The 24077-nt window shown below is 37.6% G+C and overlaps 3 protein-coding genes across 8 annotated transcripts in view; 2 read left to right on the top strand and 1 right to left on the bottom strand.

The window, feature by feature from the left end:
• Positions 1-234: 234 nt before the first annotated feature.
• On the top strand, positions 235-17212 carry nemf (nuclear export mediator factor). Of its 2 annotated transcripts, none has more exons than XM_081721777.1 (32): positions 235-428; positions 777-845; positions 1210-1312; positions 1437-1544; positions 1672-1820; positions 2540-2607; positions 4091-4180; positions 4325-4398; positions 4498-4568; positions 4650-4725; positions 4846-4986; positions 5203-5411; positions 5515-5706; positions 6408-6471; positions 6565-6653; positions 6808-6911; positions 7015-7077; positions 8225-8337; positions 8463-8520; positions 8789-8847; positions 11426-11546; positions 11883-12198; positions 13508-13550; positions 13776-13825; positions 13914-14061; positions 14255-14332; positions 14425-14616; positions 14841-14879; positions 15879-15985; positions 16180-16223; positions 16305-16384; positions 16475-17212. In XM_081721777.1, the coding sequence occupies exons 1-32, from the start codon at positions 370-372 to the stop codon at positions 16550-16552; spliced, it is 3255 nt and encodes a 1084-aa protein (XP_081577903.1). In that variant the 5' UTR covers positions 235-369; the 3' UTR covers positions 16553-17212. The 2 variants fall into 2 exon arrangements, with proteins under 2 accessions (XP_081577903.1, XP_026881655.2); XM_027025854.3 differs by having other exon boundaries at positions 1437-1562.
• On the bottom strand, positions 16762-22790 carry klhdc2 (kelch domain containing 2). 5 transcript variants are annotated; one of them, XR_003411722.3, is made up of 15 exons: positions 22086-22241; positions 21355-21621; positions 21178-21257; positions 20909-21026; positions 20655-20767; positions 20230-20311; positions 20054-20137; positions 19810-19890; positions 19627-19685; positions 19283-19392; positions 19118-19190; positions 18933-19020; positions 18388-18457; positions 18195-18247; positions 18036-18093 (listed from the first exon to the last, which is right to left on the bottom strand). XR_003411722.3 is itself a non-coding variant. In XM_027025858.3 (14 exons), the coding sequence occupies exons 2-14, from the start codon at positions 21601-21603 to the stop codon at positions 17970-17972; spliced, it is 1314 nt and encodes a 437-aa protein (XP_026881659.1). In that variant the 5' UTR covers positions 21604-21621; positions 22657-22790; the 3' UTR covers positions 16762-17969. The 5 variants fall into 5 exon arrangements, 3 of the variants coding, with proteins under 3 accessions (XP_026881659.1, XP_026881658.1, XP_026881660.1); XM_027025858.3 differs by lacking the exons at positions 18388-18457; positions 22086-22241 and adding an exon at positions 22657-22790 and having other exon boundaries at positions 16762-18093; XM_027025857.3 differs by lacking the exon at positions 18388-18457 and having other exon boundaries at positions 16762-18093.
• A 237-nt stretch (positions 22791-23027) lies between these two features.
• lrr1 (leucine rich repeat protein 1) overlaps positions 23028-24077 on the top strand; it is a 5197-nt gene continuing 4147 nt past the window's right edge. The window contains exons 1-2 of the mRNA XM_027025860.3: positions 23028-23290; positions 23576-23674. Of these exons, the coding sequence (XP_026881661.1) occupies positions 23108-23290; positions 23576-23674 (282 nt within the window). The 5' untranslated portion in view covers positions 23028-23107. The remainder of the gene's footprint in view (positions 23291-23575; positions 23675-24077) is intronic.

Below are 24077 nucleotides of genomic sequence, written 5' to 3'. Positions count from 1 at the left end.
GATCTGTCCTGTCACGGTCAAGATTCTAGCAACATTGCTGGAATTTAACAGCAAATATTTTTAAAAAGTAGTCAAAAATATTTTGTTATACCCCCCTAGAAACAGGATATAATGCCTAATTTTAGCATGGCTCACACAACCTTTATCTCAGCTGCATGAATGACCACCTCCTCCCGAGATCTCAAACATACTTCGAGTTATTTTGACCACCTGGACCAAGAAAGCAAATGGGCACCCGTAGGATATGAAACGCATGCGCGGTTTTAGTTGACGCAGACGGGCTGTACTGCTTGCGGCTGTCACAGTTATCAGCGTTCATTATCCTAGCTAGCTCAATGAAAAGTTTAATTTGTCCTACTTGATAGCACGATGAAAAGTAGATTTAACACAGTGGATATTAGGGCAGTAATTGCCGAGCTCAATGCCACGTAAGGTTTCATTTATGTTCTTGCACAAATTAGTTAGCTAGCTGGCTACCTAGCTAACTAGTTACAGGGAAAGTTGACTTGGATATTTGGACGTTGCTATCTAGCTAGCTAAGTTGGCCGGCTGTCAAAACATTATTGTAAATGTTGGATCGTGAAATTATCTGATTTCATCTGAAGACGTATCTCTTAAATCAAATAACATGTTCTCGTAGCTGACGTTTTAGCAGAAATACATTTGACATTGCTTAGAATTGAATTTATCGTAGTAAGTATTAACCAAGAACATACCAGAGTACCATGTATCAGTCTCTGTTAGTCTGTGCAAAAAATGCCTCTCATGTTCTGCAGCTATATCGGTATGCGAGTGAACAATGTCTATGACATCGACAACAAGACATATCTCATTCGACTCCAAAAGTAAGTGACCAGAGTAATTCCTGTTCACAAGCCAGAAGCATTTTTCTTACAACGTTTAACGAAATCTGAAATAACATGTTGAATTTGTTCAAAGGGTGATTCAGGGTTTAGTGAAATTAATTAAAATGTACTTGGGTAAGTTGAAGATTATTTTTGAATCCTGTAACTGACTTCTAGAAGAAAATGGGGAGTACTCTATACAAGTGGTACTCATTCTAGTCCTTGGGGCTCTGTTGCAGCATGCAACACAGCTGAACCAAGAAAAAAAAAATCTATGGGATCTTGTAAGGACTACAAAACACAGCAGTTCTGTGTTATGTTTTGTTTTGTTTTTAACCTATTTATTTTAAACTTACTTTTCCAGGCCTGACAGCAAAGCTGTTTTATTGATTGAATCTGGCATACGGATTCACTCCACAGAGTTTGAATGGCCCAAAAATATCATGCCATCTGGTTTTGCGATGAAAGTAAGAATGCTTACACTTTATTGAATGCATTATTTGTGAATTAATAATATATGAATGAAATTTCTGGTATTTGCTTTAAACTGTTAAATGTTGTGATGATGGTGTTTTTAAATATTGCATATAGTGCCGAAAGCACCTGAAATCCCGGAGACTGGTAGAGGTGAAACAGCTTGGTGTAGACAGGATTGTGGACCTACAGTTTGGATCAGAAGAGGCTGCATACCACCTTGTAGTTGAGTTGTATGACAGGGTAGGAAATATTACAAATAAATTGTTATAGGCAAGTGTAGACACTGAGTATGTGAAGCAAAACATTGTACTACCAAAGCCATCTTAACTTGCATGCTTTGTTCTTCCAGGGCAACATAATTCTGACTGACCATGAGTATACCATACTGAACCTGCTGCGTTTTCGCACAGCTGAGGCAGAGGATGTGAAAATTGCAGTGAAAGAAAGATACCCTTTAGAGAATGCCAGGCCTCCTGAACCCCTCATCAGCCTAGAGAGGTAATGGGGTTATTCCATGTCAATCCAACTACAACTAATCTTTGCACCATTTCATCACAAGGTACAAAGTGGTATCACAGATTGTTTGGACAATTCTTTGTCACTCAGTTATTTTTGTGCAAGTATTACAGTATTTTCTAGTATTTGCATAAGAATGTAAAAGTTTCCCAGATGTTTTCTAAACAGAGGTAAAGGATCACAGGAATCCATCATAGGTTTTGGGACTCACAGTTACTGATGCGATTTTAGATGAACCCCTCACATTTTAAAATGATATATAAACATATACTCCATTTTAAATAAATATTAAATTACCACTAGCCCTACTACTACTTACTGAATGACCACTTTATGAGCATTTACAGTGCACATACTAGATATCATGGAAAAATTTGAAATACACTAATTTATTATGATCAGATAGGCACAGTAATTTACCAGTGATGTTAAATAATAAAACAAAATGTCTACACAGCATATATGTACAGTGAATTTCTACCAAGTGCCTTTATTTTTACCTGCATTGTCAAAGACATGTTGAAAGTAATCCAAAGTATTTAAAATATATTACTCAGTTTGATTACATTTATTCTGTGTTATGTAACCTTTTTCCAAATACATTTTAAAACCTTTCCAACACTATTTCAAGGTTACACCCTATTATGCATGTTACATGCTGATGTGTATTATCTATTTATTAATTTTTTTTTTTTTGGTAGGCTCACAGAGATCCTGTCCAAAGCCCAGAATGGAGAGCAAGTGAAAAGAACTCTGAATCCTCACCTCCGTAAGTGTTACTGTAATGCATTATATAGTATGTCGTCCATATAGTAATTGGCCGTACTTTGGTAATATTGGGCCCTTAATCAATCAGTCAGTAAAAATTTATCTCTGAAGGGCAATTCTAAGGTGAAAGACAAAACACACAAAATACAAATAGATCGTCAGCCAGCAAAGGTCAGCCAGTCCCATATCTCTCCAGCGCCATCCTCATCCACAGTCCAAAGTTTAAAACACCCAATTCTATAAGATTAGGTTTCTGAGGTGGTATGAAGAGATGGTTTGTAAGAGTTGCTCAAGAGGTGAATTGCTTGAGGTATAAAAGTGTCCCTCCTTCTAGTCTTGCAACTCTGGTAACAAAGATGTCAGACTTATGGAAGCCACTGAAAGTTTCATTCAGGCCATCAGATGAGTCATCCAAAATGGCATTTGCTTTGTTAAACCTGTTCTGGTCATTGTCAGAGGTAAGGAATTGAAGCTGTATCCCCACAATTTTGGAACCGTGACAATCAGCTGGAGAAAATTCATGTCCTAAACTTTCGAGGAATAAAACCCATTGATGCATGAAAATGACATTAAGTGCTCAATTAATGTATAGTAGAATGTATAAAGTATGTCCTTTTCCATTCCAGATGAATTTGGATCATTAAAAAAATACTGCCTCATGCCAGTGTTTTCTCTGAAGGAAAGTCTATTATCAAATTTTGTACCTAGCTGTTTAGAATGATGGACTGTTTAATTGTACATATATTGGTGGTTGGAAAATTCCACATCTCTTTAGACTTTTGACATTAATTCCATCCCAGCTGTGTCACACCACTTAATAAATAATCAGTAAATGAATGTAAAGGAGATTAAATACAGGGACCCTAAATTTGTGTAAACAGTGTTTGAAATTTTTTAAGTTGCAAGTAGCCTTTGTGGCCTGTGAGCTAAAAAAAATTGTGACTTTACCTGTAGCAAGAGTGGACTGAAATAATTGATGTAAAACACCAATATGTTGACTGGCACAATATTTTATTATGCGACCGCATGTCTGTGGTTCAGGGGACTTGGAGACCATTTGTACCCCATACAGGCTCAATAATAAAAGAACTGCAAGGTGCCATGCTTAGGGTTATTGTCAGCTGTCTGGCTGACCATACCCTGTTGTTACGATCAATAGAAAGAAAGTCGTCACTCACTACAGGCGTACTCTTTTGGTCTTTCACTAAATTCACAGCTGCCATGTGTTTTGATCCCTTGCCAAGTAGAATGAAATTCACCCTGATTAAATTTATACTCAATATTAACTTTGTTTTTATACATTATTTTCATAGAGCCTATGAAAAATGTGTTTTTAAAAAAATGTTTTATCTAGTCTATAATGGTCTTAACTCTTCTTAGTTCTCTTGACAACAGGCATATACTTGGTCTAAAGCCATATCAAGTTTTGATTGTCATATAGCATATAAAGTAATTGAATTGTTCCTCAATCTGTATTCACATAGCATATGGAGGCACTCTCATTGAACACTGCCTTATAGAAGTTGGTCTCCCTGGCCTCTTGAAAATGGATGATCAGTTTAACATCATGCAAGGTTTGTTTTTCTCATTGTGGTAGTAATCTGAGATACTCAGCAGTGAAAAGCAGTTATTTTATAGCATTTTATTATTGACATCCTTATTTAATTTGAATGTTTTTACCACTAAGACCTGCATTAAAGTCATGTCATGTCATGCAGCTGGCCCAAAGCTTCTGGAAGCTTTGCAGATGGCAGAGAACTACATGGAGAAAGCAGCACGCTTTAATGGCAAGGTTGGTATGAGCCAATGAAATTGGCATTATGTATTTGAAATTTTGTTTATTATCCATTATGGGAATTTTATGATTCTCTAATGTTTTCCTCAATCAAAGGGATATATCATTCAGAAAACTGAAAAGAAGCCAAGTATGACTCCAGACAAGCCACATGAAGAGTTACTCACGTATGCCCATTAATTCACATTATTCCAGTTCAAAGGACACACCTTCCATATTGCTTTATAATTTTTTTTTTGGCTTGATAGGTATGAAGAATTTCACCCGTTCCTTTTTGCCCAGCATTCAAAAAGTCCATATGTTGAGTTTGAGTCTTTTGATAAGGTTTGCACTGCATTTTTCAATCCCTACTTCTTAACATTTTTCAGAGATGGATAAACAAATGTTTTTTTTTACCATCCATTTTAAAACTGTATTTCCTCCTCCTTTTCCACCTCCCACCAGGCAGTTGATGAATTTTTTTCTAAGATGGAGAGTCAGAAGATTGACATGAAAGCTCTGCAGCAGGAGAAGCAAGCCTTAAAGAAGTTGGAGAATGTCAAGAAGGACCATGAGCAACGGCTGGAAGCACTGCACCAAGCACAAGTAAGTCTTTTGAAGTAAATCATTGATTTATTACAAAGTATTGTTTGTTTGCAATTAACACATTCATGCATATAGCCCAGAACCCCAAAGGGCAAAAGCATTGGTTTAATGTTTTGCAAAATTCAGATATGTGTTTTTGATGTTTTATTGTTAGTGTTAATTAATAATAATTTTTAAGACTGTAATTTTTTATCAGAAAGAGCTCTTGCTTTGTAGGAGCTGGACCGTTTGAAGGGGGAGCTGGTGGAGATGAATCTTCCCATTGTGGACAGAGCTCTACAGGTAGTACGAAGTGCTCTTGCAAACCAGGTAGACTGGGCAGAGATAGGTCTCATCGTCAAGGAAGCTCAAGCTGCCGGAGATCCAGTGGCTTGTGCTATCAAAGAGCTGAGACTGCAGACAAATCACATCACAATGCTCCTGAAGTAAGTACCTTGTATTTTTGTTAAATGAGTCAAATTTCCTATTAAGCATTCAACATCCTCCACAACCAAGAGCAAAGTGAAATTTACAATCTGTACGTCACAGGAACCCATATGTTGGTTCAGAGGAAGGAGAGGCAGAGGAGGCGGCTTCGGCAGAAATTGCAGAGGATGTTGAGAACCAAAAGGGGAAGAAGAGTAAGAACAAAGAGAAAGGACAGAAGGGAAAGGTCCAGAAAAACAAACCAATACTGGTGGATGTGGACCTCAGTTTGTCTGCTTATGCCAATGCAAAGAAGTGAGTCCACAGTGATTCATGCACATGTTGGCTATAACATCTGAACTGCCCTGGAGGGAACATTATGGGAGCATTTATGACATATTTGTATGGTGTTTGTAAGATGTTATTTAACTGACTTTGAAATATTTAGGTGGATTTAGGTGGACAGTGTGTTGCAGTGACCCAGCATGTTTTGGTTTTTTTTCTCCTCCCTATGTCATTGCTTTTCTCCTGTTGGATCACTAGGGCTCAATTTCACGTGCCATGGATTTTGAAGACAGTAGCATGGATGCCAAGAAAAAATAAATTTTCTTAAGAGCCAGAGTTGGTCGTTTTGTGTTTATAAGTGTACCTGTATTATTGTCTTCTAATAATTCCATATTGTAGCTCTGATTTACACCAAATTTATTTCTAGTAGTATTTTACTCATGAGTGCTGAAACCCATTATGTTGGTATTAATTAATTAGCATTTTAATTTCACTGTTTTGGAATTGCTTTACAGACCTACTTTTCACACATAAAATGTGCAAGATTAATGTTGATTAATGTGAAGAGACTTTTTATTTGTATGGAACTAAAGTTCCTCTTAGTTCTCACTTGTATATGAGATGCCTGATGTTGTCTGACTTGATTGATGTTATTAACAGAGCAAAGGTGTATTTTTAGTTTGCTGACTGTAATCTACTGCTCTAAATATGAATGTAATATATTTTTCCAGGTATTATGACCATAAGCGGAGTGCTGCCAAAAAGGAACAAAAAACGGTTGAAGCAGCGCACAAGGTAAAAAGAGAACGGCTCCCATTGTAGCACTTCCAAATGTAATACAGAATTGTATGTATTTTACAATGTTTGTTGTGCTATGTTTTGCTGAAGGCCTTCAAGTCTGCTGAGAAAAAGACTAAACAGACTCTTAAAGAGGTCCAGACAGTGACAACAATTCAGAAAGCAAGGAAAGTGTACTGGTAAGGCAAAGATGTTTTTGTATGCACAGCTCTCTATTTAACATCCTGTTCTAGTACTACTGTTTGCCAAACTAAAGTATTATTGGAATATTTTAAATATTGTAGGTAATTATTTCATAGAAGAATTCTGATTAATTTCTGTTTTTGATGCCAGGTTTGAGAAGTTCCTTTGGTTCATCAGCTCAGAGAACTACCTCATTATTGCTGGCCGAGACCAGCAGCAGAATGAGATGATTGTCAAGCGGTATCTACGAGCAGGTACAGGAGATTATTGTGCCTGTACTTTTTCTCCCACTGCGTGGACATTTTTACTGGCTGTTATCACTTGAAAAAATGTTCCAATAAAAATATATTTTCTCAGGAGACCTCTATGTCCATGCTGATCTCCATGGAGCGACAAGTTGTGTCATCAAAAATCCCTCTGGTATTTTGGTCAATTTTTTTGTTTAAGTTAACTTCTAGTGATTAGGAGAAGCCTCATTTTCATGTTACCTTCTGAATTCCCAGAGAATTCAAACAAAGAAATATTACACACACAGTCACAGTGATAAGGAATCTTAGTGAGGATCACTGCTAGCTTCAGAACAGACTTGGTTTGTGTTCAGATTTGGCATGGTTCTTACAGCCACATTCCATTTCTGAGAACTATATAAAATAATGTACACATCTCAGTATCTCAACTTATTTAATATAAAACCTTTGTATATTTCTGTACACAGCAGACTGCTATAGAGTTGTAGGCTTACATGTGTTTACTTAAAAAAAAATTAAGGTATTTCTTGTTTTAAAAAAAAAATGTTAATAACAATATCTTATACAAGTACAAAATAAACTATCAGACAAGATGGCTGGCATGTCCAAACACTGAGCTACAGTTTAGTTCAAATATGAGATGCAACTAAGTGCTATAGTGTGGAAGAAATAGCATGGGTGAAGGTAGTGTAAAACATGACCCATCCACAACAGTATAATGTATAATTAGTACATTATTCATTATATTATTATATATTAGTACATTATACAGTATTTTGGATAACACCCAGGATCCCATTTCTAGCCAAACACAATATTGGTGGTGATGCCAAAAGAGAGCAACACTGACTTTGCTCCTAATTCTACAATGTGTCACTAAAATGCCATTATAAGAGTCCCTGTTGAGATTTTTATAAGATGCAAATTCCTGAGTTTAATCCCAATTTCTCCTTAGCTAATTTTTACAGATGTTTGCTAAATAGATTGTCTCATTGGTGAGTTGGTGATTAACAGTAGTATAATTATGTATTCAAGATTTTTAAAAAAGCACAGTAGAATAAAACATTAGGTATCCTACCTTAACTGGCAGTGTATCTTTGGTCATTTTTATTAGTCATCTCTCTGTGTAGTTAACATGACAACGTTTGCTGCATGGTAAATCAAACTTATTTTTCTGTGATTCTGAAGGCAAAGTCTTTTAGAACACAACTACCTTATTTAAAGCCAAAATTTCAAAGAGTACACAAACTCCCACTAAAAGATAAACAAGATATAATATTGTTCTTGAATGTAAATATGTGTTTTCTTTGATGATACAGGTGAGCCCATTCCTCCACGTACCCTCACAGAGGCTGGAACGATGGCTGTGTGCTACAGTGCTGCCTGGGAGGCCAAGGTGATCACCAGTGCATGGTGGGTGCATCATAACCAGGTGAGATTGTCTGTCCGTCCGTCCGTCCGTATGTATGTATGTACGTACTTTTAAGGTCTGTACAAGCTTAAACCCTTGTACTGGGACTTCAGACAGTCATAATGCTCATGTCTGGTTTGACATAGGTGTCCAAGACCGCTCCAACAGGAGAGTATTTAACTACAGGAAGCTTCATGATTAGAGGTACAAATTTCCATCAGATTGAGTGTTGAACTTTGATTTAGATTCCTGTCACATCTCTGCTGTTTAGAGTATTCTGACACGAACTGAAGTATTTATTTTTTTATTATTATTCATTGATTCATTTATTTATTTTGCGTGGGGCAGGAGGTGCTTGTAAAGATTTTGCTCATGGTTATCTGCCCTCAGTTGCAAATTCATCATGTGTTTATCAGGTTTAGTTCATGTGCTGTTATATAGTGTTTATGCATGTTTTACTGTTTTCCTTCAGGAAAGAAGAACTTCTTACCCCCGTCATATCTCATTTTGGGCTTTGGTTTTCTCTTCAAGGTAATTGTGCATTCTCTGTTGATCATGTAATATCAGCATTCATCAAAAATAACAAGAAACAGACTTGCATAAAATTCAGATACTACATTTAATTTATACTCTATATTCAATTGTTAGATGAAAAGTAAATCGATTAGGAATGATCAATTTGCAAGATGAAATGTTCCTAACGATGCATAAAAACTTGTCTTGAGTCGTTATACAGTTCAGATGTCTGGCCTGTAATTGAGCTTTAATTATATACCTAATTATTTGTTTATCAATTGCTACATTTTTTGACATACTCTCTGTGATGAAGGCTGAAGACAGCCACCCAACCCAGGACTTGAGCCCAGGGCTAACAGGTGGTAAACGTGAGCTCTGACCACCAGACCAAAGAGCCATTTAACCTTCCTAAGTGATGTTTATCATCACACCATCCATCCTTTCAGAGAGTGACGGTCTCTGTCATAATGCCTTCACCTCCAGGGAGTGTCCCCTGTGCATGACACTGTCCACGTGTCCCTCTACACACAACTGCCATTTCCATCAGGGTCATGCCCATGTGTGAGCTCTGACCACCGGACCAAAGAGCCAACTCCCTGGCATATCAGCTAGAGCACCCATTTAACCTTCCTAAGTAACTCTGTCACACTCCCATGATACTGAATGGTCTGCACATGTCAAGCAGGCGAGCTTTCCCTGCAGTTGTAGGTCAGTCCAGTGTTTGCTCTGATTGATAGTACTCCAATGTTTCATGCCTACATCTAGTAGTTTTTATCAATTTTTGTAATGTATTAGTAATCATGTCTGCCTTCACTAGAATATTTTGAGGCATGTTCAGCTCCGTCTCTGTGCCATTCCGTTTCGTTCTGTTCTATTGCTCAAGCTCAGTTGTATGTAAATATTGTTGCAGAGGTCATTTAAGTCAGACCCGTCTGAGCTCACTCCAAACCCTGTGGAATGTGGCTCTGGCTTTCTATTGGGCTGAGTCCCAGAAAATTAGTCTTCCTGTGCTGACTGAGGGATTATGCGCTTTGTAAGATCCAGGATGTGTGATGCACAGGCAAGCTCTCTAACAGTAGGGCATTCATAACAGTATTTAGCATGTTGTTTAGCATGTGTAACAATCATTTATTCTGGATGATGTCTAAATCCATTCAACATCTGGGACAACGTAATCCTTTTCTGCTGTGAAAGTGTCTTTTGTTGAACATGTGTTCCATCAAATACTGCAATTTCCAGCCTGAACTTATCGTGGTTAGTGGTAATGAATCTATCCTGTCCCTCCTAATAGAATAAGCTAGAAAGATCTGTTCCTCCCATTCTCCTGTGATGTTAAATTTATGTCCAAGGCAGCAGAATGTTTTAATTCCTGGCATGAACATTTACCTCTTTTCCAAGAATTGAAAATGCAAGTGGTTTATTACCTTTTTGCCATATCCCATCTGTTACCCCTACTCTGTCTTTCATAAAATACATCACACTTAGTGCTCTTAACCTCTGTCCAAGCTTACTGCAGAAATGTATTCATACATCAGAGCATGTTATGATTGACACTTTCTTCTCTCTGTGATATCTGAACATCTGCATACCCTTTGTCAAGGTTTGGGATTCTTACCTCTGTGAGTGTCAGAGGCAAAGCCATTTCAACCATTGGTTTATGGAGATAATGAATCAGTCTTAATTATATCAACAAAGATTTTCAGCAGATTTATTTCTTCCAAAGAACTAATTATTATGCTATGTGGCATAGTCTCAAAAGCATCTGGAAATCCCAGAATGACTGTATAAATCCTAGCTGCTTTTGTGTTAAAATCATTTACATTTACATTTATGGCATTTGGCAGATGTTCTTATCCAAAGCTACTTACAAAAGTGCTTTGACATTTACTCATAGAATACCTCCTAGCCAGTATAGTAGGTTGGAGTCCAAGATACGAATGAACTAGACTGCTGCTGAAATATAGGGAACAATGCTGATGCCTAGAAGTGCAAAATACGTAAGCTCCATCTCGGACAACAATTAATGCAATAAATACCCTACAATAAGGACTAGACTTTTAGTTAGTCAACATAGGAACAGAATCAGTGGTCATTTAAATATTCCACAAATAGATGGGTCTGCAGTCTGCATTTGAAGACTGCAAGGGACACTGCTGTCCGGACAGCAAGCAGAAGTTCATTCCACCATGGAAAACCTTCATGAAATGCTCTTATAAATGGTGGGAAGCAGGGAAATATCCCTCCATGCTGTCAGGTCATATTGTCCTTTTTTAAAATTCTGTAAGTAAGAGAACCTTTCCAGGAATAGTGGGCTTTCTTATTAACCAAACAACCACTGAATATTTTTGTAAGTGTTTTACATGACTACTGCTTTATAAGTTTTAACATCTCATAAGTATCAATGTCTAAACCCATCGCCTTATTATTTGGTAGGTTACTTTCCGTCTATTTAGATTGAAAGACACACACGTGCACACACACAAGTAGTGACTCCCATTAGACCATTGTGGTGAAAAGGGTTTTAATAATATAATATCCCTCTGGAGTTTTGAGTGTTGGCCAGCTGGCATTGTGTGTTCTGTTCTGACTGTAGGTCGATGAGCAGTGTGTGTTCAGACATCGTGGGGAAAGGAAGGTAAAAACTCTGGAGGAAGACATGGAAGATGTAACCTCCAGTACTGCAGAGCTTTTAGAAGAGGGAGAGGAGCTCTTGGGTATTTACATACACTTGTCTTTTCCAAAAATAACATTTCACAGAATAACTCAAGGTTACCACATAATTTGTATTGTATTACAATATAGTGTAACATTTCATATTAGAAACTCACTCTTGACATACTATAGAATAAAAACAGATTTTTAGCACTTCATAATAAAAATAGTCATTGAATCGTTTTTGTTTTATAACTCACTGTGATTGTTTTAATATTAAATTCAACTTTCTTTGTATGTTCCAGCATATTTTTTGACTGTTTGAACCAGTTAAAATGAGACTACTATTGATCATTGTTTTGTTTTTTTGCACACAATTTACAATGCATTATTTTCAGGAGAAGACAGTGCAAACGAGGGAGAGGCAGAGCCAGAAGACATAGATGAGGACGACAGAAAGCAGAAAGGAGGAGAAGAGGAGGATGAACTGAAAAAAGAGGCAGAAGTGGAGGAGTCAACGGGAGTCTTGGAGGTGTTAGGCGAGGCACTGTCTGAGGTAGAAAAGCAAATGGAGGAAGAGGATGAGGAGGAAGAGGAGGAGGAAGGACACGAAAGAGAAAAATGTGCTGACGAACAGACAAAGAGTGATGAGGAGAGCGCAGAAATGAGTTTTCCAAATACAACTATCTCCCTCACTCACCTTCAGTCTAACAGGTGAAAACTGTCATAAATCAGCTTTCAGTGACATTTTTGTGATTGTAGCACATTTACAAAAATACAGTAAGGTGTAGAATTAAGGCATATGGGTGTGGCAGATACAGGTCTTTTATTTTTATGATCAATGGCACAGTCAGTAACCTTGCTGTTTAAAAAAAGGCTGTTTTGAACAAATACATCAGCAGTTTGGTTAGTTGTGCTGCTACAAAATATACAGTAAATCAAAAGGTCTCTCTTCCTTCAAGAACCTTTAAGGGTTTGCAGCCATAGCTTACAGGAAATAGATGTATTCCATTTTTATCTTATAACAGTGAGGGAAAATTTATCTTAAAGATTTTGGCATTGTTTTACAAACAGTTAAACAATGCCAGATGAGTTTTTAGTTCTCTCATGTGCTTATGGATCACATTTCTGAGCATTCTAGGATGAAGTATTTATACTGGCTAATTCCTCAGTGCTGTTATGGCTATTTGGAAAGTTTAGTATTTGTTCAGCATCTATTTACACATCACCTATGATTCATATTGAATAGCCACAGCTAAGTTGTTTTGATAAGGATAAAATAATTTGGTGGTGTGACATAAATAGTGCACATCCACAAAACTGGTTGCAAAAGCTGTCTGAGAAAGATTGGGTTGAAAATACCAGTGAAAATACACACCCAGGCTGCACCCCCATCACTGCAGACCATGATATTTCTTAATGTTTTGCTAGAAAAACAAACAAACAAACAAACAAGCAAAATGTTGCCAGCCAAATTAGCCTTGCCCTACAATTATACCTGTGTATACCAACCCACTAAACTATACTGTCTCTGCATAAAAATAGTCCTTAGTCTGAATCATTCAGCTAACAACCAAGGATAAGTGGTTTAAATAGGGATATTGTGCAATTTTTGTTCTTTGCATTAAGATTGTATGACTATGTTATAGATCTATATTCAATGAAGTTGTTTTCTTATTAATTGCTGTAAGAATCCTCTATTACAGAGCCTTACATTTACATTTGCATTTTTAGCATTTAGCAGATGCTTTTTATCCACAGCAACTTACAAAAGTGCTTTGAATCTACTCATAGAATGTATCCTAGCCAGTACAGTAGGTTAGAGTTCAAGATGATGTTGAACTACAATACTGCTGAAATACAGAAATCAGTGCCTAGAAGTGCAAAATAAACATAAGGTTTATGTCAGACAACGGTAAGTGTAAAACAATATTAATGATGATTCTTTTTAAAAAATTATTTTTGAGTTTTAATGAAGTAAGCTAGATATCTGTGGTATTAAATTTTGCAATTTTCTTTTCAGGGGAATCTCAAATGCTGCTTTCAAGCAAGAAATTTCAAAACAGGTACATTATAAAGTAGAGCTGTATTGAAGACCAGATTCCGCTCCCATGACCCAGAGACCCCCCCCCCCCCCCCAAAAAAAAACTAAAACCTACAGACAGAATTGTGAACTTCTATAATATAATTTTTCTGTACATTTTTCCTAATGAGCATGGAGTGTCTTTTAAGCCCCCATGAAATTAAGCTCTTACAACAATAAGACTTCCATGTGTTTCCATGTGTTTTAGGATAACACAGAGCCACAAGGCAAAAAGTACATGAGTGCCAAGCAGAGAAGGTAAAGCTCTAGCAAACAAAAACTGCTGTGATTAGTGTGGCACCTGCTAAGTTCAAGCCAAATTGCATTAATGTGATTCTGTGTCAAGGGATATGAAGAAGAAGCAAAAACCACGAAGCAATGAGCATCTTGAAGAACCAGAGGTCAAAAGAGAGGAGAACCAAGGTTGCTATTCAGCCAGCCAGAGCTCTAAGAGTGGGGGAGCCTCTCAGCATCCATTGAAGAGAGGACAGAAGGTTACCTTACATTATTATGAAATCCATGTTTTAAGTCTGCAAACGAATCCCTGTGAAAATAAAATAACTCATTAGGCTATGCTAACAAATCACAAGAATCGTCTTCTCTGGCATAATTGTAGGGCCAGCAGATTATATATTAGTTTTTCAAAAGACACTGATATTTTCCTTTCGTCACTGTGCTCCTTTTCAGAATAAACTGAAGAAAATCAAGGACAAGTACAAAGACCAGGACGAGGAAGACCGCGAGCTGATGATGAAGCTGCTTGGTGTGAGTATTGCTTGCTGTGCTTGTCTTGAATTTTTTTAATAGGTTGCCTCAACATTTACCTAACAGTATAAAAAGAAAACAATCTCCAACAGTCTGCAGGCTCCAGTAAGGAAGAGAAAGGCAAAAAGGGGAAGAAAGGGAAAGGAAGAGATGAGCCAGTGAAGAGAGCTCCTCAGAAACCTGGCCAGAAACCCAGAATGGCAGCAAACGAGGTACAGAAAGACCAGGAGCCTGAGAACAAAGGCAGCCCCGCAGGAGATGACGCTGCTGAACAGGATGACAAGGTAGGGAGAATTATGCCATTAAAAATGGATTTTTGAAAAAATACTGGAGTGATTGTCATCTAATAACTGTTGGGCATGTGATATTAAATTATGTATTATGTATTATGTATTAACCGTTTTCCTTCCGCAACACCATACTGTCTGTGACTCGGCTAAAGGTACCTTGGGATGTTTCATTTCTGCAGTAATGCTGTCATATAACTCGTGGCTTTTCTCTGCTATAGGAAGCTGATGACTTGGAGCAGGAGAATGCTGGAGCAGAGGTAAATGTTTCCTAAATCAAATTCCCGTTTACCTTATGGTATTCAAAAACATTTTGTAGAGATCTGTTCATGTTTACTGTTCAGTATTCATTATTCAAGTGAAATGGCACAATCTGAACATCTAAAACTGTTCACCTGAATCTTGAGGCCTTTCATTCCTCATTTTTACTGAATCCTAGTAACCGAAATACCCTGAACCAAGCTATTAAATACTGAATAGGTGCAGTAGAATATACTTTAGAGCAGCCAATTCTAGTCATTTAATGAATTTGTGTATTATTATTATTATTATTAGTCACACTTATATAGCGCCTTTCTCAAACTTAAGGACCCTTTATGGTCAGAAATCAGCTTTTAAATATAAATCACTTGCATGGAGGAGAAGCAGCAGCTAATTTGCAAAGCGTACTCTATCAGAAACCACAGCCACCTGGGGGACTATACAGGGTGCAGGGGAAGGGGGAGGAGGTTAAGACCAGGACTAGATGTAGAGAGGTGCAAAAGTGTGTTTGAAAGCATGAAGATTTATAGAGATCTTCAAGGCCACTGATAAGGAGCAAGGCAGATTATTTTGGTTTGTTTTAGCAACTGGTAACAGGTGATACAAGAAACAATGTTATCAATAATAGTAGGGCAAAATTATTTTTTTTTATAGGTCTCTCATTTGAATATAATGGTACCAAATTCCAACTGGTACAAGTATTGATTATCAATTAGCATAATGGTAAATAATGCATGTTTGGATATAATGATGGAAACAACAAAGATGAATGTGTTTAAAAAAAAAAAAAAAAAAAAATGCTGTACACACCTCATTCTCCTGAGGTGCCTCAAACGCATGTCATCCTTAACTTGCAATAAAGAACAGGACCGACTTTTCTCTTCAACTAATTCTTGAGTCTGCATCTTTATTTGCCATTTGGATTTATAACTAAGTCCAGCTGATTAGGAATTTAAGAACGACCTGTCATTTGTATTGGTCTCTACTTCATTTCTAAGGAGGGAGAAAATCTTCTTGACTCTCTGACTGGTCAGCCTTACCTGGACGATGTGCTGTTGTTTGCAGTCCCTGTGTGTGCACCCTACACAGCCCTCTCAAATTACAAGTACATATTTACATATCAACAAACCTGTTCATATTTTAACTGGACAGTAAAGACATACCATATGAGAGAAGTTTGTGTTCCAAGAAATACTCTAAATGCTAAGTCGGAGATCCACTCTTTAATTTTTTTAATCATATTAAAACAAATTCCACAATGTACTGTATATTTATAAAATGCTTTCCTTGTTCTCTCAGACACAAAGTAAAACTGACTCCAGGGACACAGAAAAAAGGAAAAGGTAAAACTTGTTACTCTGCATGTCCTTAAATGTTGCTATAGAAAATTATTTTTCTGATTGGTGAACCTTTGATCCTGCCAGCTGCCCGTACTGCCGTGTTTAGCTTCATGCGTGCCAAAGAATCTAGTACCAGAGAGAAAGATCTTTTCCGCAGCGTAAAGGTATGTGCATCCTCCTTATTGTAATTAATAGCATTGTGTCAGACAAGTTAAAATCTGCACTAACAAACCTTTGTGTACTTTCACATGTAGGACACAGACCTGTCAAGAAACATGCCTGGCAAAGTGAAAGTCTCTGCTCCGAACCTTCTGGCAGCAAAAAAGAAATGAACTTTTGGAAGTCTTTACAATATGGATCTGATCAGGGTGAAGAGACTTTGGCCATTTGGCAACCTGTAAATGCTTGCTTTTGGGGGGACTGGATTTCAAGAGTGATCAGGTGCTAGAACCTAGATACAATGCAACTGACCCAGAGTACTTTTCGGGTAGAGTACCACAGCCTTAAGAGACATCTTAAGAGAGAAGCCTCAGATTAATAATTTAATTAAAACCAACAAATACTTTATTTGTCTTTCAGCTACATATGTCTGTTCATATCAAAGACGTGAAAAATGTGCATAGCAATTTGAGTAGCTGAAAAATTTGTTTTGAAGCAGATTTCTGATGATAGCAAATGTTCAGATTTTATGTGCTGATCTAAAATTTCACAAACGTCTTGTGTATTTTTACATTCAAAACATTAGAAATATTAATAGTTAAAGAAAATATTTTTACTTGTTTTACATTCAAATTAAACATCCTAAATATTAAGAGAAAATGAATCATACTATTTACTTAATAAGCAAAGATTCTTGCAGAACAGCACAGCAGTAATGATTCGCACTTAGGTCTACTCCTTTTTAACCAATAAATCAGATGGGATAATGTTTCTGTAATTAAACCAAAATATATACTCTCAAATTCACAAAAAAAAAAAGAAAAGAAAGAAAAGGACAGCTAAAATCCAGTATATATACACACACACACCTCATAAAACATTTAAATTTAATTGTCTGTATACAGTACAACCCCTATTACCTATCAAAACTGCATGATGAAACTGATGTTAATTGGTAACCATTAAAATGTTAAAAGCCCCTCTAGTCATTTACATTAAGTAAATCCAGTGCTATCTGTAAAACTGATTTTAATTTACTCCCTTGCATGGCTTTTCTTTGCAAAATACCAAAGCCATTTATCAGACATGGCATACCTATTGTTTTGCATATTGATGAAACATGCCTCTGACTGATCAGCAGTACCACTGATTATCCCACACTGACTGAGTCTAATAAACAAAAGTGCCAGTGTGAAAGAACAAATTACCTGTTCATTTAATAACATATGGGAGAATTAATGCCATCCAAATACATACTTCACTTTCTACTTGGGTTGCAATAGCACAAGTTGGGAAAACTGTAGGTTAGACTTGTTATAGTCAAAACAAAGATACAAAGAATGTCTACAGTATGTCCAGTTTACATGAAACAGTTCCAAATTGCTAAACCATTCTGAGCACAACAACTATGCAAACTATAGGAAGCTCTAATTTTGACTAGAGGGGTCTTCAAACTTTCCACACCATCTGCAAGTTTGCCATATCCATCTCCTTAAAGAGACCCTGGACATTGGCAGAAAAGTAAAATATCTCTGCTACAGACATCCACCAAGACACAACTGCTCTCGACTTGTCACCTTGCGCTTGATTCTAGGAACCTCCGGTGTTGGTGGTACCAATCCTCTGTTTGAGGCTGTGCAGGAGATGTTTCGGCAGGCAGTCCCACATGCTCTCCAGCTGCTCTCTGTGCTGTAGGACAACCTCCATACAAGACCTGTGCATGCACATAAAGAAAAGTGCAATGGTAACTCCCAGGTCATCTCAACGACTTAGCAATGTACAATGTGTCACAATGTACAGTGACCTCACACTCACCTGAGCAGTGACTTGGGCTGAACAGTGAAGGTTAGTAGCTCATTGCTATGGGCCTGTGGAGAAGACAGAAACAGAACCAAGAATATGCCAAGGTTTTTCAAGGTGAGCAACCACTGACAGATAAACTGATGCTCAGAATTGATGTTTAAGATGCAGGCTCAAGAGAAGTCAGTTTTTTGCTTGTTTCCTGGACCAGAGTTAGACAGCAAATGAAGTTCCTCAGCATCACCTCTTCTAGCCGGACATTTGCATTATTGGAAATCCTAAAAGTACATTAAAGTAGTATGAGTGCCCAATTTTCTGCTGTAATTCTAATGGATTTTCTCTTTTCTTTCATAAGAGTTCTAAAATCTTTATGCTTAATGCAAAAATGTATTATTGGTATCTGAATTGCATGCATAAGGTTTGTTATGTCATTGTAGCAGACCTGATGCTGTTATTTGAAAGAATATAACTACTAATACTTTTGCTAATCTTAAAACAAGAGGCACTGAAAAAGTGCTATTACTCCACAACGTGTCAGTGTATACAGCCTGGCATAAGGGGCCAATGTCTTTTTCCCCCTCTCATATTCATATCTTCCTGTGATTAACTGAAACACCCATTTTCACCTCCCTGCCCAAGCACTTTTGGAATGAAAAAAAAAAAAAAAAAAATTGTGTAAAAATGAGATTAGCTGAAGCGTCATTAGCGTGTGTCACTTTTAGGTAGGCAGAGTGCAGGGACAGTTGTACTCACTGCTCGTTGGTGTGAGAGAAGGTTATTGGCACAGCCTCCAAATACAAATACTTCCCCATCTGGCCCTGAGCATGCTGTGTGCCAGAGTCTACACACACATGAAAGAATGCAATGTGAACAGCACGCGTTATCTGTGAGTTTAGAAAGCATTCACCATCAAATCAAGACAAAGATAAACAACACACCTGGGACTTTCTGTGTGGTTATGCTGAAATGGCTTCCACTCATTCGTGGTCACACAGTAGAGCCAGGCATCACCTACAGGAAGTAAGCACTGAACCACTTGTAGAACTTTCCTTTGAAATCTGTCACATGACAAAATATTGGCACTTAGATACAATGCTACTTACTTAGTGTTTCCCTGTTGGTAGTGAAGCCACCGAACAGGAAGATGTGGTCTGGTGACGCGGGTATGAAAGAGTGCCATGAGCGGCCAACTGGACCGTGCTGAGGTACAGACCTGAAATGATTGGAAACTGCATTCGAATTCATGCAAATGTGTGCAAAAGTGGACCATTTTCAACTGTAATAATAAAAGTGACTGAAAAAAAAGGAAATAGTTGTTTTGGATGTCACACCCCCCCCCTTTTTTTCCCCAAACTGATACACAGCAATCTGAGATAATAACTGCTTATTATTGCTAGAAATACAGTCCGTAAAACTTTTACAATGTATAACTTGTTTTAAAGCCCACATTTCATTCCACTCCCAGGTCTCCAAGTTGATGTAGTACAGGTCATTCAGGCGATGATCCTGTTGAAAATATACTTTATTACATTTCCAATAAATAAATAAAATTTAAAAAAAGCTTTTGCATAATAATAAATTCGATCCTATCTACAAGTTTCAAATGATACTAAAATAGACTACTACCCACCATATAACGGCCTCCAAAAACATAACCTCTGTTTCCAACAGTAGCACAAGCATGGGCTGCTCGTGGAGTTGGGGCATTTCCCTGAATAGCATGTGACAAGAGAACAATAAGGGACAATGTATTAAGGCATATATAAATGAGTACACACATCTTTGTTTAAAATTGACTAATACTTTAAATCTTCATCTTGAGAGCAATTAAAAATATTTTAAAGTCAAACTACCAAAAGTAATGAGTTTGCTACCTTTGTGATTGGTTGACTCCAGGTTGATGTTTCGAGATTGAGAATGTGAATGTGGTTGTTCCAGCCCCGTCCTGCATGGTTACCCTTAAAGAGCATCAGGTTTAGATAACTGCTACAACAGTAATATTAAAATATCGTCATTCCAGTACTTTGAACATAAAAACCTTGCTGCTTACCATAAGTGAATGCTCATCTAATTCAAACGTTCCTCTATGACCTGCTTGTGCCACATAGCCGTAACCCCCAAAATACATCAACCTGTAAACACAGAGGAAGAATGCTTAGAACAAACTCAAAAGAATAAGTCTCTTATTTGGAATTGGGTGGTATAGGCCCCTGTTGATCTGTTATGGTCCAGAAGGATCACAGCACTATATAGTTTAGTCTTTTTATCATTGAGCAGTTGAACATGAAGGGCTTGATCATTAACTAGAGCTAAATCAGATGCAGTAAAGCAGGACAAACTGTGCAGTGCTGTTCCCCTCCTAGACTGTATTTGAGTAAGACTGCCATTGAAGGTGCTATTTCCATTGAGTGGAGGAGCTGGAATGGCTCCACCCAAACCATTCACTCAGTCTGTTGTTGTCTGATGAATGATAACCTGTTTTTGTACACCCAGCAACCCAGCTTGTCTTTACATGTGGGAGCCAAGCCCTTCAAATCCTTCATTCTCTCCCAGCTGAATACAGGCATCCTCAGAGGCAGGCGATAAACCTGATGAGTATGGCAGAGAACATTAAAAAGGGCTTGAGTCCTATATATTGACATCCTCACTTAAGCAAACCTTCTTAACCTCAATAGCCCAACAGAACAGTAATACAAAATGATGCAATGGCAGTTTAAGAAAAGCCTCACCAAGTTAGTATTTCCTCTAGCATGGTGGCCTCCAAAGAGATACAAAATGCCCTCTACACACACACCACAGCTGCCCGACATGGAGGCAGGAAGGTCTCCTTCCGACAGCTGCATTCTCCTGTGAATATATAGATACACTGCAAGATGTAACATTTCTAGGTTTCTCTGAACTTTTAATTCCAAATATAGAGTTGAAAGTACCACATATTCATTTTACAAACATTTTTGCATAGTTTATTCATGATGTACCACTACACAACCAAATTTACCATCTTCCAGTTTCCATGTTGTATATCCAAATTTCATTCTTTGGCAAGTACAAGTCAAACAGTCCCATTTCCTCAGCATTCTATTAAATTGGGGGTGGAAACAAACACTGATTTGACTTTGTATTCAAAAGGAACACAACTTTATATCTTATCAATACATATATTTGTTTTGCTCACCTTATATCCTCCCCAAACATACATGCAGTTTCTGTCTACCACAGCAATGTGCCCACTTCGCTCTGCTGGAGTGTCCAAAGCAAAGGGCTCAGGAGCGTCAGTGTCAATAACAACCTCTTCTTCTTCAACCCAGTCGAAGTCTCTGGCATCATCTTGTGCATCCCATTCAAAATCAAGCTCTTCATGTTCAGAGTCATCGTCTTCATCTTGGACGTCTTGGAGATCACCATCGTCTTCCATCTCTGCCATTCCCAACTAGTTAGCTAGCTAAAATGATCAAAGACAAAGTGAATGGTTTCATGGATTTCCTATCTGCGTTTGAGTTCATGACGACACTACGTATGCAACCTGTAGGAAGCTGAGGTTCGCGTTCTGCATTCCTTAATGTCACTAGCTAGTTACGGATAGCTACAGCCATCTACGACATTCTAAAGCGAAATGTTAATACTGGTTGCCAACGTGTGGCACTTTTCTCATGATAAAATGTAACTATGCTACTGAGACAGTGACATACGACAATATGTTCACCAGAAAGAAAGAAATACGGATTCAACACTGTTAGTCACATTGTTTACCACACAAGAACCCCCTTTGCACACTGTGATACGGCTAAAAGCTGACTTATTGTGATTAGCAGATCTCATTCATGAACTAAACAGACAAAGCCCAGTTTGCTATTGTCATCGCCTAAAAGGCTTCTCATAAAATATAACAAATGCAGTTATACTCACGCAAACAGAAGAGATTGGAAAAGCTAGTTAGCCTAGCTAAGCTAGCCACCTTTGTCTATTTGAAATGGCACTAGAACCGTACTTTACAAGCAGTATTTTTGAAAGGCCTAAACAGGATGTGACTTCAGACACTTTTAGGCAGACATTTTGGTAGGGTCAAAACTGTTTTGACTTCGGACACTGCTGGGCAGACATTTTGGTAGGGTCAAAACTGCTTTGACTTCAGAGTGTAAGGCAGACATTTTGGTAAGGTCAAAACTGTTTCGCGCACACGTCCATAAACTTGGTACAACGCGGGAGACCTGGCAACTTACGTCAGAGAAAAACAGTAACCCGCCCCTGCATTTCCCCCAAAATATATTGCTGGTTAACAAGCTAGCTACTGTCAGTAGTGGAAGTTTCGTGTCTTGTTTTCTATTAATAGTCAGGAAGAAATAGTATAAGTGTCAGATTTTATAAAATATGATTTCCGAATTTAATTCAGCGGGTTACTCAGCATATTAGGTAGTGTTAGCTAACATAGTCTATTAACACTTCATATCTTTCCAGGGTTTTACAACATAATACTCACCCTAGTTGGCTAACCTAGCTAGCTAACGCTAGTTAGCTCGCTCGCTGATTCACCTTTAAAGATATTTTCAATATTTTGAAGGTATAATTGCGGTGCCTTTGAAATAACTCTTACACTTCATTTTGCTTTTAGCTAATTCTGTAGCGTTATATTTCGAGTTGAAGACAACTGTTACATTTTACAGCTAGCTAGTGTGTTAGGCAACTTTTTTATTCGAACTGACTGCATCGTTGTAACGATGCAGTGAATTCGCCATCTGTTTTTTCAGTTATAAATAGGTTAGCTGGCATATTATCGCTTCCTAGACGTTCAAGTGGTCAGGAAATGCGTATCGAGTCCTAATAGTTTGTTTCTCGTCGTTGGAGGTTTTGGAATCGTCAGTCCTTGGCATGCTTTTAAAGGAACTAACTCGATTCCAACGTTCTGTCTGACTTATTGGTGTTGAGCCAAAATGAAACTACAGTGCGATGTTGAAGTTGTAAATCGTATGCTACCAACATTTGGTCTCAAAAGTAAAGGGAAAGGAAACAGGGCAGTGCTGTCTATCGGTAAACATATGGATAAAGCTACTCAGCGTAGTAGTATCTATTTATTGATCTGTACAACAAAAGATAGAGCTGGCTCCAAGTACAAGGTAAGTTTGTGTCGCCGAATTTTAGTAGTGGATATACATTATTGAACAATCAGTATATACTGTGGCTTTATACTTGTTTATGAGGCATTAACTGATGCAGACGAGTAGCTTCGGACATACCTAGTTTTCATTACATGAACGAAGGGTCCTGTGAGTTTTCACAACAAAACAGAATTACGTATTTCTTGCCTTCATAAAGACATGTTGCCAAATATGAGAAGCAGGTTTTGACAAGTCAGTGATGATTCATAAGTGACTTATTTTACATATTTTTCACATTTACAGCTGAAGGAAAATATAGAAAAATTCTTCACATGGTTTGTTGAAGAGGGTAAGGCCACAGTGCGACTGAAAGAACCAGCTGTGGACATCTGTTTGAGCAAGGTAAGGCTTTTCTGTAACCAGCTACTGGCTCTGGACAGCTATATTAACTGCTGATTTTCTAAGATGTAGCAATACTATTTATGTTTGCATACAAAATTCTAAATGTAAGTCAAAATCTTACCTTATATTTGATGGTAATGGTAAAACTAATATTTCTGTTATTTTGCATATTTGTTGCTGTTTGATGAATGTTCACAAACTTGTTTATGCAACACTGGTTTTTCAAGCAAACTTCTAATTAGAAGCTTTGTATAGGATATTAGATATGAGCTTGTCACAGCAAATCAGGTTTGTTTTCATCTTTAATTGTTTATAAGGAAATACTTGTGTATTACAAATAATTATCTTATAACTAAATTTTTTGGTGTCCGATTCTGTAGTCTTGATAAATCCACCCAATATG

Source organism: Electrophorus electricus, chromosome 10 (assembly GCF_041902795.1).
Source record: "Electrophorus electricus isolate QZ-2024a chromosome 10, ASM4190279v1, whole genome shotgun sequence".
Taxonomy (NCBI): domain Eukaryota; kingdom Metazoa; phylum Chordata; class Actinopteri; order Gymnotiformes; family Gymnotidae; genus Electrophorus; species Electrophorus electricus.
Note: the sequence above shows the minus strand (reverse complement) of the source record. Positions and strands in the feature narration are given on the sequence as shown.